Raw genomic sequence first — 18,782 nt, forward strand, 5'->3', positions numbered from 1 at the left:
GATACTTTGGGACAGCTGAGCCTTTTGGCTTTCTTGGATGTCTGAACTTCTCTGCTCCCAAATTTTTGTCTTCTGCTTGAGGAAGATTGGTTTTGGATAGAGCTTGCCCATCTGTTCCTCCTTAGGATTTTAGCTACTTAAGAAGTCTCAAGTAGGAGTTCTGTTAGCCTGCAGAAATCAGATCTTTTGAAGTGTGTTTGACTTGAAAGTCATTAAAAAGTCAAACAAAAATGTTTTAATCCCGTGGGATAGCTAAGTTAAGGGGTGTTGTCACTCAATGCTTCGTCTCTAGTCAGCAGAGAGATGTATAGACACAACTCATTGAGAGCCTTAGTTGACTGAATCCTGTTCTGGAGGTACTTTTCTTTCTCTCCACTGACTGAAAAGGAAGTGCTGTAAAGGAAAGTCTTTAGCTGGTGTTTAGAACTGGATACCACCCAGGTCAAAGAAATAGATTTTAGTACTTTATTCCACATTCAGATTTAGGCCACTAAAATGTCTAACTTTGTTTTTGGAAGAGTTTTGTGCTAATCAACTCTCCCTGAGGTCATTTAGGGTGTGCTGGCTTTACAACTCATTTGGGAATTTGAAATGTTTCAAAAATATATATTTTTAATTCCATGTTTTTGTTGAGCAGACAAAATTTCCAGTTGGTCAAAAAATTAATAACTTGAAAATTAATCCGATGTATTTTAGATGGCAATTTAGATGGCAATAAAAAATAGTTGACAGTTTTCATACCTCCATATGACTATATGAAATTTGAAGTCTTAACCTAATGTGGCTTTAAGTTTCTTTAAATAGTTCTAAAATAAAGGAAGAATTTTAAAGCACCAAACATACAAAATACAAAACTCACACCTCTTTAGTTTATCTGATATTAAGTATCTGTGACATTTCAGATGTCCAGTCCTGGCACTTGAATAGTAAAGAGAACTTTCAGTAGTGATTTTAACATGAGCTAAAATCTTCAGTGCATCTGCTAGCTGTGTTTGAAACCCTCCATTTTTTTTTTTTTCAGGAACAAAAATATTTACTCTAGGTCTTTGAAAGACAGAATTTTTATCTTGATGTAAGTTGTGGCCATGTTTCAACATACATGCAGATTTTTAATTTCAAGGATTGCATTAACCTGAAAGGGCTGCTTACTCAAAGATTCCTGATCTTTGCTCAGTGGAAATGCTCTGTGATCTTGGATTATAATGATTAATAATGTTGGTACCCACCTTCCTTCACACGGAATTCATTGGGATTTTTCAACACTAGTTTCAGCTACTTGGCCCATTTTAGGTATTTCCTGCCTTCGATTTCTAAGTCAGTTGAACTTCATTTAGCACTCAGTGGAACCATGCTGTGCTCTCTTTCCTCACAACTATCTAGAAGAGGAAAATTTTCTTCATAATTTCTATAACAATTTATTTCCTTGGCAGGTGGAAAGATCGTGTGCGTGACTCTGAACAGCCTTGGAATCCAGACATGTGCTGAGGAAACAAGAAGTGCTTGGCACATTTCAAACTGTAATTCTCCAGATGCTGAAGTCAGAATACACCCATTTGGCTGGTATCAGAAGCCTGGTAAGTGATGCAGGACACATGACCTTTCTAACTGGTTCCTGCACGTTGAAGTTTATTATTAATCTTCATTGTATACAAATTCCAGCTTCCCAGCTGTAGGACCCATTTGCACGGACTACAAATAGACAAGACAGACAAACATGTGGAAGGGAAAGAAAAGTGCAGTTTAATCTCCATTTTAATAGAAAAGGAATAGTAATACCTCAAAGAAGTATAATTTAATTTCTTAAGTTGTATGGGAGACTTGTGGCCAATGTTAAAATTCAACTATATTTTGCCCCACTGCACAGTCCTGGTCAGTAAATCATTCTTTGTTTCTCACTCACTGCTGGGCTTATGGTTTTACCATCTGTGTGGATGCATAACCTCAAAAGGTTTGGTTTTGCTACAGAATTTAAGATGCACTTTTGGCTGTTTTGGTAAAGAAAAGACCAAGACCAGATTCCAGGGTAGGACTGTATTTTTCAAGAAGTAAGAAGCCATCACATGTTTAAGCAGAAGAGCAGTTATGAGATGTTGGGTTATTTCCTCAGGAGGAATCAAAACCACTCTTTGTCAAAGCGGATTTTATTTTCCGTAGCAAAACAAAAGTTCCATTACTTCATTGAAAACTAAATGGATTTCTCATTTGTCACACTTCTTTTGGGCAGATCTAGTTCTACTTTGTTCAGCTTTGATTTCCCATGACTGAAACAATAAGGAAAACAATTGCCTGCCTGCCTGTGTCCCCCTTTATGGGAGGACAACCTTAGTCCCATAGGAATAGCCTTGTTGAACTCCAGAGCAGAGAGGCCCCACGGGGGCAGGTCTGGTGATGTTGACAGAATCAGGGAAAAAAATGAATGAGTACTTTTTTCTGCTTTTACAAGAGAGGCACAAAGTCTGCATATATATAGTCCAGGGCATGTGATAGAAAGATAATCCAGTTAAAGCTGTGTAGAGATAGATCAGATATCGTGGCAATATGCTGAATTTTACAGTGTTGATGAAGAAAACCTTCTTTCACACTCTTAAGTGTTTGAAATATGAACTCAATCCTGAGCTTTTCAAGTCCTGTGCTGGCTCTTTGCCCACTGGAACATCCATGTCCTCCTCTAGTGGGCCAGTCCTTGTTAAAAGGTAAGAGACACGTGGAGTTGGGAAGCACTAGAGAAGCCAGGGATGGATGGGCTTAGGATCTAGCACTGAGAGAAGGGGAACAACAGCCCTAGTAAAGCAGGAGTCCTGGTGGCAGGGGGAGTTGAGAGGGAAGGAGGGGTAAGAGTGAAGAATGGTAGAAAGGTGAAGAGCAGACAGCAGAGGGGTAGGTACGCTTCTAGTTCTTAGAATTCCTTTTCCTCTTGTCTGCAAAGAACCAAATAAAATAAAGGGCGTTTCTCACTTGATGGACAGAGGGATGACGAAGGGGAGCCTGGGGTGTATGCAGAGTGGGGAGTGTCAGGACAGTGAGGTTTCCTCATGTAGTGAGGGAGCTTCAGATGTGTTTCCACCGTGACACACAGCAAGGCACAGATGTTCATGCAAATAGAGATATTTACAGACAAAAATTTGTATCAGTTGTGCTGCTGTGCTGAGGTCTGGGAACCAGGAAAAGGAACAAAAAGGCTCTGAGGCTAAAAAGGAAAGTGAGTGAAATCCGAAGGAGTGATTTATCGTAGGCAGTGGGGACATTAGCATGAAACAGGGTTTTTTACTTTAGTCCACAGTCTTGTAGGAAGGTACTCGTGCCTCCACATTTCATAATGTGTTATTTTAAGTTGATGTGCTTTTTTTGTGATTGCAAATTATTTTTGAGAAATGTTAGCAAATAAGAAGTTTTGTGTATGGAAATAAATTCTTGCTTGAATTTTAATTTGGAAAGTGTTGTGCTGGAAACTGCATTGTTTCTAATTCTTATTTTGAGAAATTCCAGTTTGCTGGAAGCAGAGAAAAGCTCATGTCTCTTGTGATGCAGAAGCCCAAATGCAGAGAGGTGCATGGAAAAAACCACAGAGCTACTGAAATGAGTTGTTCATAACTGTGCCCCACAAAGTGTTTGCAGGAATGTTTATAAAGATGGAAATTTAGGGAAGTGTGGTTTCATGTATGAGCTCAAAAGGATTAGACAGCAAAGCAGCCTCACATCCTTACTCTTGGTATTTGTAGTGAGAAGATCCAACATCCAGATCCCAGAAGTAATGATGGAAATATTGAGATTCATTCTAAACCTTCAAATATAATTGTTTTCAAATGTGTTATTTTTTTCTGCTTTTAGCTGACTTGAAGAGCACCATGCCTGACCTCTGTCCACCTGTTAGTTTACCTCTCAGGCCAGAAAGAGGTAAGTGCATTCATGTATTATGGAAAAAAATAAAAGGAAACATCCTCTATTTTGTGCACATTGCTAAAACATCACACTATTATGAAATATTTGTTTTCTCCATGAGGTTACTCATTTAGGTGATTATTTATTTTTATTAATTGTGTATCATTTAAATGGAATAATTGTCATATCTGCAATGCTGACCTAATATCCCACACTCACTGCCTCATGAGGTCACTGAAACAAAATATTTGGCAGGATTGATGAAGGCATTTATTTATGAGTGTGGATGCCACATAATTTTCAATGGATGTGATGAATCTTATGGTACTCACATGTGTTATTTTAAAAGTGGATGGATCCTCTTAAAAAATGAAACTTAACTGCTGTCTTTCAGGACTTTGTGTCTATTGGCCCCTAAAAATATATGCAAATTGTCAACAGCTGCAGTCTTCCCTGATGTGTCCTTTCCAGAAATACACAGCATAGCTGCTAAATGCTGTGTGTAATGGAATGGAAGCAGGTTGACTGGTCACTGGAAAACTCATTTTAACCCTCTAGTTAAACTGAAATTGAGAATCCTTGTCCATCTCTGCCCTTGATTTTCTGTTTGATCTGAAGAAATATTTAATCTGCTTGTATCTGTCTCTCCTTAAACCATATGCAACTGGGTTTACAGGGGATGGTTGATATTTGCAATATTGAGTTCAGAATTTATTATCATCCATTTTATCATCATATCCATGGCCACCAGTCATGATCAAGTTCACACTCTTTGTATTTATTAGTAGAATTTGTGCTTTTTAAATTATCTTTTTAATGTAATAGAAGGAAAACTCATACCTTCATGGGTAAGCAGAAGTAATTTTTGTGTAAAATGCTTTGAAGAGGTGGTGGGGTAGCATGTAGGTTGGGTAATTCAGCTCCTTTGCAAACTCCTTTGTTTTTCCCATGGGATGTAGAAAACCATGTCACTAAAACTTTCTTCCTCATGAAGTTTAGTAGTAATTTTGTCATGTTTCTTTTACGTTTTTTCTTGCTTGCTTAAGTCTAGGAAAACAGTGACCTAAGCAACACTTAAGGAAATTAGGAAATTAGGTCTTTCTGTCATTTACTTTCTACTCTAAAGGCTGCCCAAAACTTAGGCCCAGGATGTGAGTCATTTTGCCCTTAGTAACAGCCCTGATCTGTCACATCCACTCCCAGGTCATCTTTCCAAATACAGAGCAAGCAGGGATGTCTCTGGTTTGCAGAGGTCTGGTTGAGCAACTCAAGAAGGCAGAGCCTTCCCACAAGGATGCAGGACTCCAGATTAGAGCTGTGGTCCTGAGGAATGACAGGGGTCAGGACAAATCACTGAATTACAAAGAGCACAACTGGCCTGGAAGTCAAATTAGCAGCAGTATCCTGTAGATTTTGCCTCTGACACCAGTGGGTGCAGCAACACATTCAAAATGCAACTGGGCACCATCTGTCCTTCTTTTGTTCTGCCTCATTTCGATAGTAGAAGTACCAGCCTGGCTGCCTAAGTCAGATTGTGCCGTGTTGTCAGAGGTTTCGGAAAATTTTCAAAAACGTTGTTTCCAAACTCTTGGCGATTATATATGTTATATTAATAGATGCTATAGAAAACTTATTGTTTTAGAGTTGGGCATAACAGAGAAGTGAGTGAATTTTGTACATTGTGGTAATGCTTGTGCATGGGGCGGGGGGGGGGGGGGGAATAATTACTGTGACTCCTCTGTAGTAACCAGATGGTGAGTGTGAGGAAATGTCACTATTTAAAGGGCATTGCTGTGTGTATATATCTGTGTGTATGCATGTTAGCACATATACATATAAAAATATAATTTTTTTTCCATCCAAAGATCAGAAAGATGCTTAGATTTGCATGCTTTGCAGGAAGGCTCTGTGTAATAGTGAAGTTAATGTTATGTCCAGTCTAGAGGCTGAGTTAACTGGAGCACTTGACTGCCTCCTTTCCTATTTAGCCACTTTGCAGTGCTCAGGACACTGCCCAGCACTTTGCTTCCTCCCATGGGCAGTCAGGATGCTGCTCCATTCAAAATCTGTGGTGTTTGCAGCCCCGACATGTTGTGAAGAAACCCAGATGAGTAGACTTATTTTCATCCTTGTGGGAAGTAGATGCTTTACCTGTTTTAATCATTGATCTTCTCAATAGAGAGGGTAGAGGTGTTCTAGGACCATAAAATAACAGAAAAAGTCTCAACAAGGAGGTTTTTTACAAGTACGTGGGGAGTAGCAAAAGGAAGAGTAGGGAAAATATGGGTTTGCTGAGGAATGGGGCAGGAGACCTGGTGACAAAGGATATGGAAAAGGACAAGGTGCCTTCTTCACCTCAGTCTTTACTGGCAAGTCCAGCCTTTAGGCCCTTCAGACTGGAGGGAAAACTGCAGCAAGGGAGATTTATCCTCAGTGGAGGAGGATCAGGTCAGGGAACAAGCTGGACATACAAACCCATGAGTGCAGAGGGAGCTGGTTAATGTAATTCTGAACCCACTCTCAATTACCTTTGAAAGGCTCTGCTGATGGGGGAGGTCTTTGTTTTCCTTCTGTTCTCCGGTCTGGGCTTTTAAAGAAGTTCACCAGAAGTAATCATCATAAAATCTCTAGACTTTCGAATCTGCAATGACAAAAATAATTTTCAAGAGCAACTTCTTTTCATGCTGTGTCATAGAGCAGCCTGCAGCCACCAGGGAGATGCAAAAAAAGACTCTTCTCTGTGTGAGGCTATAACCTCAGGGGAGACACAGCACGGGGGGAAGGCTCGAGGTTCTTCTTGTTCTTTGCCTTGTATCAGACTGTTCATCCAGCAGCCCTTTGCAGCCCTGTGATTCCTCTCAAAAGCCTGAGGCTCTGCTGGGCTTTTCCCAGGTTACTCGCATTGCCAACAGCACTGCTCTGTGTTTCTAACACTCATTAGATACCCCATTAGCCTGTGAAAACCAGGAATTAAGTGCTCTACAGTGCCTGCAGGTCACTCCTCTCTAGCGGGAGGGAGGTGAACTGCATGCTTTTACCTGAATTCTTGTTGATTTGTCGTTTCTTCGACAAGTTTTACCAATTTGTATTCTTGCAAAAGCCTTTCTGCTACAAGGTTAAACTCTCCAAGTCATCTTCATCACCAGGCTGTGGTGTGTTTAACTGAATGTGTGTTTTTCATTTTTAACTGAATTAATACTTTAATTTACTTCCATACATCCACTGCATGGAGCAGAGCGTACTTCTGCTGTGCTGTTGTGATTTCTGCATAGTTTCTGTGATCTAAGAAATAATACTTGAAAAATCGATAGTCTGGACAGACTGGGAAAGTCCAGCTTGTTACATTTGGAGCATTTTTTCCCCTGAAGAAAATGAGCTGTAATGAGACTGAGTATGGAACTATCTGTGGTGAGTTTCAGGTATGATCTGTGACCTTTAACGGTGGGAGGACAGCTGTTATTTTAAGACTGTCCGTGCCGAAGATGCTCATATGTCATCCTGCAGTCTTGGTTTACTTACGGTGGTATTTAAATAACAACTCCACTGAGCTGTGTGAACATGGAGGAATGTTATACAAAAGAGGAAACAGCCAGGTCTCAGATTTAGGTTTGAAATGGAACTTTCTGTAGCCAGTTGTAGGCTAGGGGAGATAAGAAAGGTGGGGTTTTTATTATATATTACGTATTGTTATTTTACAATATGTAATGCTGTTATTCATACAGTTCATGCACAGGGGTTTGAGCTGTGGAAGTTTTTATGTCTTTACAATTAAGTCTGAAAGAAGCAAAACAATCTATGAAACATGTTACCTGGATTTTTAGAAGGAGTACTTGTGCTTAAAGCAGACTGGAGAGCCTGAAAATACCCCTGTGCATGTGGGAGCAGTGACCCCGATGTATGACATTTGACTTTGTTATGAGCTTTATGAACTGTATACAGTAATTATCCAAAATTTACTGAACATTTCTGTCTTCAGTTCTAAGTAGGATGTGTCTATGGCACATTTGGCAATGACTAGAAGACAGTGGCTCTTAAATGGTGGTCTCTGTATGGGACTGTGGATTGTACACAGATCATATGGGCTCTGTTCCCATTCCATGCAAATCAAGTAATTAATTAAGAAACCACTGAGGCACATGGATGTAATGATGTGTTAGGCCTTTCCTGTTTCTGCCTCCTGTGATCCCCTAATGATTTATAGCCATTCCCTTGAGGCAGGACTGAGCAGTGGCTATGGGATATTCCAACATGGGAATAAATTTCCCATTGGGCTGTATGAGCATGTGGGGTATTTCCATTCTCAAGAGAGATGAGATGCTGATAGTACAAACGCTGATGTAGCTGACTTTGGTGATTAATTGTATCATTTTTCTTCCTGTTTTCCCACAATGCTGAGTATTTTTTAGAGAGTTCTTTGCTGTGAAACAAAGACAGCTTTTTTTTTTTTATCCATCTTTGGGAACTGATCTACCATGCCCCCCCCCACAGCAAAATGGACCTCTGGTGTGGAATTGCTCTATCTTTGGTGTTAAATTTTATTTTTATTCTGTTTGTAAATATGAGGATTTTAGGCTTTTTAAAAAAGCTTGCTTTAAACCTGAATAAATATGTAGTATAGTTTTAATATCCCACTACTATGTCACTTATTATAACTTATGGCAACCCTAAAGGAGGCAGAAAGCTTGCGTTTTACAGTAATATAGCAAGATTACTCACTGCTAAAGACCATAAATAACACAGCTGTTAGTTTTGGGACCTGTTTGTCTGAGGTGTGATTACAGTTATTATGCAGTAGTTTAAAGGAAATTACTCACTTTGAATTATACAAATCTCAGTAGATGGACAAAAATGAGAAGCAGTTATATTTTAGGAAGGATATAATTTCTGCAGGTCCACTCTGAGTTGATGATTTGCTGGTTTTGGAGATTGCTGGTATATAGACAGGTTAGCAGTCTTTGTTGGGAAAATACTCTGAATACTGGGAATATAAAACACTGAGTTCAGTCTGCAAGCATGTTTTGGGCTTGAGTCAGGACTATTGAATATGGCTTACAAATCTCAGAACTAAGATCAGAACTTGTCTTTCAAACATAAATCAGGCATACTGAACCCAGAGATCCGATTTATGTGCCTTAAGCTTGTATTAACCTCCTCAACTTCATGAGTTTTCTTTTAAATTTAACTTGTTATTTTATTGTATTTCTGTATCTGTTTCCTTATATAAAATGTTAAATTTTCCAGCAAACTCAGAACTGATGCCTCTTTTTTTCCACTGAAGTCAGTGGTGAAACTTTTGTTGACTTTATTTTAAGGGGTTTAAAATTTCATTGCCTGTGAAAGTGGGAGGCTGAACTCTGTGTCCCCAGAAAATCTTTTCCAGTCTTCTGATCTTATAAATGGAGTGGGAACAGAGTAAGGCCAGCGTGAGTCCTTTTGCAAATCCAGTCTTAAACCTTGCTTACCCAAACAAGAACATCTGGAAGAGAGAGGCTCTCTGTATGGGACATCTATAATTTTGCAGTAAAAGCTACAGGGCTGGATGGATTCAGAGGTCTGTAATTATCCAATCAAAGCATTTGCCAAAATGTGGTTTGGAAGGTCAGAGCTTAACCTATATATAAAGCAGAAATGTCTTCCAGCCCATCAGGTGCACTGTGCATTCCCAGTACACAGTGCCAGGTTGTAGCTCGATGCCTCATGAGAGCAGTTTCTACACAAGTCAAGTTTAGATCAGCAATGGAAAGTGGGGATCTATGGGCATTGCTGGATCCACGGCCAGGAGGAGGGAAGAAGGAAGCAAATAACAGCCAAAATCTCTTTTGCAGCTCTCTGCTGGCTGGCAGGGTCCACAGTGGTGCCATGCACGTCTCTGGCTTAAAGGGTTTCACTCTGTTATTAAAATAAGCATTAGTGTTTCTGCATCTCTCTGCATCTGGAGCCAGCTGGGCAGAGGAAGGGAGAAGAAAAACACTGTAAGTCTCAGCATATAAATCTGATCTGAGGTTAGGGATGTTTCATACAGGACTGAGAATGAAAAAAAAAACCCACTCCATACTCCAACCCAAACCAAAGAACAACCCCGTCTGAGATTTTTCAAGGGTCACCTCTGTTAGATTTGGGGCAATGAATAAGTAGTTCAGGTGTGAATGCATGACCAAGGATGTTTCCATCATGAGTGGTCACTCTTCTGTGCCCAACATGGGCTGCAAAGTGCCCATTGTGTCTCATATGCATATAAAATATATGTTACTGACTTGACCTATCCCACATAAAGGGGTAAAATATGTATCTTTTTATGTAGAAGTAGGAAGTTTGTCTTGTGAAGTGGGAATAGGAGGCCAAATTCAAGTGTCAGAGGTGTAAATCCAAGAAATTTATTTTGCTTTTGTAGATTTGTTTTGATGTGTGGGAAATGGAGAAATGTGATGATGAGACTTGCCCGAGGTCACTCGGTGAGTCAGGGAAGCTATGGGAAGAGAGTCAGTCTGGGGAAATATCTTCCAAAACCACTGATGCACCCAGACTTTTTGCCTTACAGTGGAATCCAGACAAAGCTCTCCTTTGGAAGAACCACAGCTGGTAATTTGAAGCTTTGTGTCTGAACCTGGAGAGATGGCTCGTTCCAGTAGTAGGGCCTCAGTTACTAGTACTGTACACAGCACAGGATGGCAACATTGCTGTTATGGAAAAACAAAGTTTGAGTTATATTGATAAAAGAAATCTTTTCTCCTTCATGTTTTCAGAAAAAAACCCACAAAACCTGTAAAATTTAGTGTGGAAAAGAAAGACTGGGGGGGGGATGTGAGGGTCAGGGGGGGTAGTACTGCAGGCAGACAATCTCTGGAAAGGTTGTAATGGTTACTTTTCCATCACTTACAGAGTTCATTTCTGTTTTTACGTATCTTTCTAAATAAATGCCACAAGCTGGCACCCTAGATGGAGAGGCTGAAATTTTCTGACATGGATCGTACAACAGCTCATATTAAATGTTTTGAAATAGAGAAATCATTGAGAATATGAAAAATACTGATCTCCATATGACTAAAATCACTGTGTTCCTCTAAAATGATTGAATAGTCAGTGCTTAAGGGGAAGAAAATATTCAGTACAGTGGGTCTGTTGCACAAGTCAAGCTGTGACTGCAGGGTCATTGCCCCCTGACTAGTTCAGACTCCCTCTGAAGAGAGTGCTGGTGATGACTTTGCTACCCTGTGACATCAACTAAGCTTGTGGTTTTTACATAGAAATGTGCAACACCGAATTAACCTTCATTTCTACTTAGCTGGAAACTTTCAACATTCCTCTTGAAAGAGTTGCTCCCAAATATAACAGGAATGGAATGATGCTGAAGTGGTTGTAAAGGACCCATGGGCCCCAGCCCTGCTTTCTTGCCTCTAGTTCAAAAGCCTGATCTGGGACAGGGCTGTTTGGGAGGTTATATGGAGCAGAGTAGGTCAGTTCATCACTCCATCAGAAGTTTTCTTCAACAAGGGGGATGACAAATGGACCAGCACTAAGGCATCAGCCTTGGCAATGGTGGTAGAACATCAGGTTTTTTCAGCTTGTCCTCTGGGAGATAACTTGTGCTTGAGGTTTGCACTTCCTAGGGAAAGATTTAGCTTGCAAAATCCAAGACTTGTAGCATCAGTGTATAGCCCTGGATTGTGGCAAGTTACTCCATGTTGTCATGAATTCTTTGGAATAATATTATTGGGAAATCTAATTTAGTCATTGTTATTCCCTGCCTGTTTGCTCAAGAAAAGATGCAACCAGCCTTGTCTGTGGTGTGGTTTTGGTTCTTGAGTCCAACTGAACAAGTATGTCAACACCAGGGTTTCCAAGTTGATTTCCAAGTTGTTTGAGTACCAAGTGAGACCCTAGACCTCAGTTTCTGGTGTGGTGTTGAGTGTTATGGTCAAGCTGTCTTGCTGTGAGAGGGGGAGGAAGGAAACTTTGGCCATCTTTGCCAGTCACTGATTTCTCAGTAGATTAAAAGAAAAGTTTAATGAAATGAACTTTCACAACTTTTGCATCTGTGTGGTAAATGAACTCCAGCAACAGGGCAAGACCTGCTCACCAGGAATAGCAAAGGAACAGCTAACTCAGCTCTGTCCTCACCCTACAATTACATGGAGAGGATAATGCCAACCTACTGTTTAGGACTCAGTGGCCACGGTGGGGCCTTCTGCTTTTGAAACAAACTGAACTGTTGAAAGGAACTAAAATAATTAAAGGCCCGTTCCTTTTCAAGTCTTCTTTTTTTGTCTTCTCTGTGCAAAATTGAGAGTCTGCAGATATTTTTGTTCTGTTTGCGTAGAAGAAAGAAGTGTTTGTGGCTTTTTTTTTAAATATTCTGTGAAAGAGAAGAACAATTCTTGAGGAACACAACAGTGTATGTAGATGCTCACACATGTGCATGCATGTAAAATGTATACATGTGAATATGCTTGTTTGTATATATGTGATGCACGATTATATTTACACATATATATTTCTGCATATGTACATATGAAATAGAACAAAATCTACTTTATGTAGCAATTACATGACATTAAAAGAGTTTATAGAATTTAATGTAAATCTGTCCACGAAATCAAATTAAAATGATGAAATTAAGCTCCATTTGCTTTCTAAGGATTTAGTGGCTGCATCTACTCAGCAGCTTATGTGTTATTCATGCCCTTTAATGTTTGTAACTCTGTTCCTTTTATTTAAATCAGTTGGATTTACATGCAAACCTGGATGGAGCTACTTCAGATTTGCCTTTTTCTTAACTGAACACTTTTGTAAACCATTATATTTCATTTATTCCCAGTTGATGCAAAGGATCATTGTTCATTGGGGAACTCCCCAATGCTTTTAATTCTATATTAGTTTCCTCTGAAGTTTTTAATGATTCTTCTAGTTATATTATTTTTTCTTTTCATTTTACAGAGATTTTGGATGTATGGCAACCCTTAAATGTGTCCTCTGTTGTCGTGGATTCATCCATCTCAAACTTTGAAGTTGTGCAAGTTAGTAGAGACATATCCAATTACTTCTCCACTGCCAGAGACTTTTGCCTATCTGGTAAGAAATGGTCATTCATAGCTTTGCAGAAAATACTGACCTGTGAACCTGAAAAGCAAGAATAGCTCCCCCACTTCTGACATAGATACACTAATTTAATTTATTTTTAAATACTATCCCGGTGGTTTTGAATCTAAGAGAAGGGACCTGAAATAGTTTAGCTGATGAAATACACACTAGACATAAAATGCCGTATGGTGATTGTGTAATTTTAACACTTCTTGGGCACAAATGTCTCTTACTTCTCCAGGCATTGTACAACCTGGAGCATATTGTAGCAAATAAAGAAAGTGATGATGTCATATTTTTCTAAAGGACAGTTAAGGGAAGCTCATTGAGTGAGACAGATGAGAGACCCACTGACCACTACCTAAAGTAACTTATAGTGGTGGTGTGTGAGGGCATCTTAACTGAGAGCTAAGATGAAGCAAAGGGAACTGCTTTAATCAACAGCCTGACTAGATAGGGAAAGAGTCCTTTAACTGCACATGACTGGGAAATCCTAAATGCTGCAGGGCAGTAGAAATAAGGAAAAGTTCCCACCTGCTGCTAAAGATGATCTGTGGAATGGTCCCACAGTAGATGGTCCTCACCTTGTGAGGGTGAGCAGTGTAACTAACTGGTTTTTTTAACTTTTCCTGTAACTGAAGGATTATTTCTAGAGGCAAAGTGTTGGATACCCACCTCTGAGTACAGACTGAGGATGAAACCTTTTCCTGGGGCTCCCTGGGGACTGTTTGAATTCAGATGAGGTTATCAGTACCTCATTAGATAGTACTTTTCTCCTTCTGAAACCTGTGATGATATTTCTCTTGCTGTGTTATTCCATTTTAAAGCAAATATAACCTTCTAGTCTTCTGGCTATTTTGGAGAATTTTCTGGGAATTTGAGGACATTTATGTCCCATTACTGTGCTTTAGGGCTGCTTCATATCCTTGCTGCTTCACCTGTTGTAAAACCCTTCTTTTAAGCATAGTGTCATACAAAATACTGTGAGGATACATTTTTACCTGCTCTTTTTCTTCATGTTTCACCTCACAGCTTGTTCAAAGAACCAGTCATGTACAGTGGTTACACTGGAAATCCAGCCTTCAGCAATAAGATGCGTTTTCTACCCTGACACGCAGATCTGCACACACGGCCTGCAAGGGCACAGCTGCCGAGTTTTACTCAAAGAACCTGCCACCTATATCTACAGGAGACAAGGTAAGAACAGGTTAAGGCTGTTGGGGAAAGACGTCAGCTGTGCACAGTTCTTGTGAGTGGAGGAGTGAGGAAATCCTCACTAGACATGAAGAGATATAGAGGTCTCCTAGACACTTGTCTATTGTTGTTTCAGTGGAGTTACAGCCAAGCTTTTTTTGTAAAAATGCATGAAATCATAATATTACCCTCTAGTGTTGATGAAAATATAATAAAGGAAGTCTAGTTTATGAAAGATGCTTTGGAAAGGGCAGAACAGTAAAACCAAACAAGAACAGTTAAACCAAACAAGAACAGTAGTGAAAGTCCTGAACTTTTTAATCTGCAGATGATATGCCCTTCCTTTTAAACTCTGAGAATAACACACAGAGTGCTGAGAAATCAAAATAAACACCCCTGGAGAAAACAAAATAAACACCCCAAACAGACACCCCTGCTCCCAAAACAGAATGAACTAATATTTTAAAGGAGTGAAAATTATTTTAGAGAGAAAAAGACATTCTATAGACAGTGTAGAGAGGTAAAAATTCTATTATATGGTTAAGTACTTATTTGAAACTGTAAGTTTCATTTGATTTATTCCCCTTAATTTTTATAGATACTGGTTTCTTTTCATGTAATGCTGATTATTTCATTTATTACAAGTAAATAGAACCCAAGTAAAAATAAGGGGAGAGGGAAGAAAATTTTCCTTTTCTTTTCACTGACATTCTGTGAAGAATTGACAAGTCAATGAGAACCTTCTAGGTTCAAACTTGATGAGAGAAAAGGGGTTTGTCATTGTCAAGGGCAGCAAAATCAGAGACTGAGACAAAAAAAGCTAGACTTGTGTGTTTGTTCTGTACAGTTTTAGTTCCATGGCTTGGAATTTGGTTTCTGCCTATCAAATACATTGTTTTAGGAAAGAAATAGCTCTGTTTTAATGAATTATTTTATAGTGAGACAGTAGAAGATTTATCTGTTTCATTTAAAGAAGGGAATTGGGCACTTAGCAGTTTCAAACTAAGGGAAATGGGGCTGCTTTTCATTTCTGAAATGGTAATAACTGGAAAAAGCAAATTATTTTTCCTGTGTTCCCTCTGTGACAGATTTATTCCTGCCCGTTTCTGAATCGTATTTGACCCCATCAGTGTACATCCCGTCCCATGGAGATCTGTTGGGCAAATCCCGGGTGATCCGCATTGGCTCGGAATGGAGAAATATCAGCCAGTTCCTGGGGGTCCCATACGCTGCCCCTCCCCTTGCAGAGAGGCGCTTCAGTCCCCCAGAACCTTCTGCTTGGGTGGAAACCTGGAATGCCACAGTGGCTCGGTAAGAAACCGCTGTCACCACCTACACAAGTGCTTGTCCGTCCAGGTGTATGAAAGTGGCTGGAGTGACGACCACAGTACCCATGTCCTTTCTTGCAAAACAACCTATAGAGTACAGATAGGTACAACTTTGGGACTTGGATTAGCAAAAAGAATATTTTGTCCATCTGTATGTTAAAGCATGCAAGCCCCTTAAGAAAAAAGGCGAATTCCAGTACATCGCCTTGAATATGTAACTCCCCACCAATTGTCTGCTGTCAGTCCGTTTTCATTCTGAATGGTATTTACACAGGTATTTATGATATTTATACAAATATATTTTGCTCCTACTGAGCCATAAATTTGTAGACATTTAGTCAAACAGGGGCATTTAAACATTTGTGTAACCAGAAGCTGTAACCCTCACATAGAAATTCTCTGCCTAGTTGTGTCCAGGAGATCGGGCTGAAGGACCCAGAAAATCATTTCTGTCCAAAAATTATTAAAAGGGAAATACTTGCTAAATGACTTGGACAGAAATACAGAAGTTATAAACGCTTAGGTAATGCCTTAAGATGGAAAGAGTGCTAGGAACTGTATTAGCAGATGGGCTAAATTTCTCCTAAGTGCCTGTATCTAATGTTTCTGCCTTGTCTGGCCTTGGCTCTCCAGGGTTGTACAGGCACCTCTGTTTGGTGAGTTTAGGTTGAAGGCACTCTAAAGACATCACCTTTGCATACATGTTTGTGGTTCATTTAGTCTTACAAGAGGAATCTTAGTTTTGTTGCATTGGGGAAACAAAATGACAAATTGAAAATGTGTTTCCTAAAGGAAGGAGGGTTTGGGTGACACTGCTTAGAATACCAGTGCTGTTGAACATGTCAGGACAGTGGATTACAAAAACTCCACAGCAAATAAAAGTGCAACAACAACAAGAAACAAGCTATAAGCTACAAAAGTGGAGTGTTTTTTATAGGGTCTTTCTTGGAGTGCATCCCTGTTGACTGTTTCATGAATACCTGCAAGGAAAAAATAATGACAGAAACAAGAAATGGGAGACTGAAGATGCAGAACAGTCAGAAGGGCTTGTTGAAGGTCTACATGAACATTCTGTAGAGGAATTTGAAGAAATTAGGGCTGAGAGCTGAGGTTTAGTAACTCAAGAGCTCCCCAGGCACCTAATATGGAGCTGAGGTCTCTTGAGATTATGCCCACTGAGCCATGCAGTCCTGTTCAATTCCTGGCACCAAGAGTGGTCCTCATGTGGTTAGTGATGAACTACTTGAGCAAATGAATCTGACCAGGAGCTTCATGGTTAAGGAAATGAGAGGTTTTGCAAGGGATCTGGGAGGATGAGGGCCTGCAGGCCTGACATGAATCACCACCTCCTTTGGTGGAAACACACCCTGAGGCTACAGATCTAGACACCTATCAGCTCTGTGGGATCTCTTTGGTCCCTCCTTTACTCAGGATTTGTCTCCAGAGGTTTCTAGCAACGTCTCTGATGAACTGAGTGAAAAGAGATGTGGCATTTGTTTTCTTGGGGAGTGAAAGAGCATCTGGCCTGTGGTGATCTTGTCCTCCAGGTTGCACCTGACCTGCAGAGGTGTTAACAGCATAACCACAGTAGCCACAACCTCATGTACATTGGAGGGGTCTGGTGGGACGTGGCTTTTTGCTTTCTCAGGTTCACAGTGATGTTAAATTAGCACAAACAGCACCAATCTTGGTTTTTGCAGCCACAGTGTGGTGTCTGTAGGGTTTTGGTGAGACCTATCTGCCTCTGTGGTCTCCCTTTGAAGACCTGGTGTTGCAATGAGCAGCCTGGCTGGTTTTCAAAACAGTTTAGGGACCTTAGTTAATCTGTTCCTATCTTTTGAATTCACAGTGCTTTCTTAATCCAGTGAAGAATTTGGCCATTATATTCTATTATTAATTTAAGATTAAAAACATAATTATTTGACTTGGCCCTTGTAGAATGGAAGAGACCTCATTCTCTGTATGTATAGAAAGTGTTGATTTTTTTAGGATTCTATATTAATGTTGCTCAATACTTGTATATAAGAAATTCACATTAGCACAGTACTATTAGTGATGGAAGAGAAATATTTATTTACCAGCCTGGACCTGAAAAAATACTTAAAAAAACCAAACCCAAACCAACCAGAACCCCCATCCACCTGTTGGAGTCTCCAGCTGCTGGAAGAGCTGTGGCCTTGCCTCAGCAGGTGGCAGCCTTTCACTGGAGTCGGTCCCAGCATGAGGAACTCTTGAGAGCCGGACAAAAAAACCAGCTGTCATCGTGGGTGATGATTCCTGCTGCCCTGTGGAAAGTTGTATGATTAATAGTGTTAGACCTGTTGTCCTGGCAGGGTTCCTACCTGGGAATTCGTATTTTCTCTGCCTAAAGTGGCTTTAGCAGTTTTGGTTGGAGATGATGTGCTTCTCCATGTCAGTGTGAAAGCTCTTGAGTGATATCACTGTCCTAGGAATCTCCCTTATGGAAAAAAATTGTAGAATTCCATTAAATCTGGTCATTTTCCTTGTGGTTTTCTATTAATTTCCACCTTCAGGGCAAAATTTTCCAATGGCATTAAAATAATAATTTAGAAATAATTCTCTGAATATTACCATCTTTTCTATAGCCTTTTTTTTTCTTATTATTCTCTAATAAATTGTGAAGTTTTTCGATAACTCATTGTCTGATACAAATATGGCTGTAAAGTAGAAGGAGCTGGCTTCAAAGTAGCTTATTACTGAACTTCAAGGATCATCCACTTGATTCTTATGCTTGATGTGCTTGAGCATATGACTCTCATTCAGATGATGGCCAGAGAATGATTTTCTGTACGTGGCTGGCTCCTGAACTCCTATTGCAAGGTCACATTTAACACTGATTGGCACTGTTAATGGTCTGCTCTGATGCTTAAAGCAGAGATTTAAAAAATGCATTAAAATGTTAAACTTACTGTATTTTCTCACAGACCGTTAGAAAATAAATTAAACACAAAGAAATGGAGGCCACAGACCATTAGAAAATAGATCAAAATATATGTAGCCCACAGACTATTAGAAATTAAAACAAATAACTGACATTTCATCAGAAGAATGGATCATATAGGTGTGCAGGCAGTAGCAAGGGAAATCTGTGCCTAGACCCCCAGCTCTGCTCCCCTTGCAGCTAATTTTGTGCAGTTTATGTAAAGTGTGAGTTTTTTGAAAACATATTTTCAAGTTCTTAGCTTTTTAAAATGGGTCAGGGTTTCTGAGGGAGGACTCTGGATGTACAAATACAATGCACTGTGTGTGTGTGTTCAAACCTACATACCTGTTATTAACATA

General features: G+C 39.8%; 1 protein-coding gene across 1 annotated transcript in view; it reads left to right on the forward strand.

Annotated features, from left to right (window-relative positions):
• LOC114066587 (thyroglobulin-like) overlaps positions 1 to 18,782 on the forward strand; it is a gene marked incomplete at its 5' end in the record, with an annotated part of 129,421 nt that overhangs the window by 37,250 nt on the left and 73,389 nt on the right. The window contains 5 exons of the mRNA XM_027901380.1: positions 1,431 to 1,574; positions 3,829 to 3,892; positions 12,809 to 12,948; positions 13,990 to 14,154; positions 15,240 to 15,462. Of these exons, the coding sequence (XP_027757181.1) occupies positions 1,431 to 1,574; positions 3,829 to 3,892; positions 12,809 to 12,948; positions 13,990 to 14,154; positions 15,240 to 15,462 (736 nt within the window). The remainder of the gene's footprint in view (positions 1 to 1,430; positions 1,575 to 3,828; positions 3,893 to 12,808; positions 12,949 to 13,989; positions 14,155 to 15,239; positions 15,463 to 18,782) is intronic.

The sequence above is a fragment of the Empidonax traillii genome, unplaced genomic scaffold (genome assembly GCF_003031625.1).
Source record: "Empidonax traillii isolate 1590-97213 ecotype Southwest subspecies unplaced genomic scaffold, ASM303162v1 scaffold781:size518241, whole genome shotgun sequence".
Taxonomy (NCBI): Eukaryota; Metazoa; Chordata; class Aves; order Passeriformes; family Tyrannidae; genus Empidonax; species Empidonax traillii.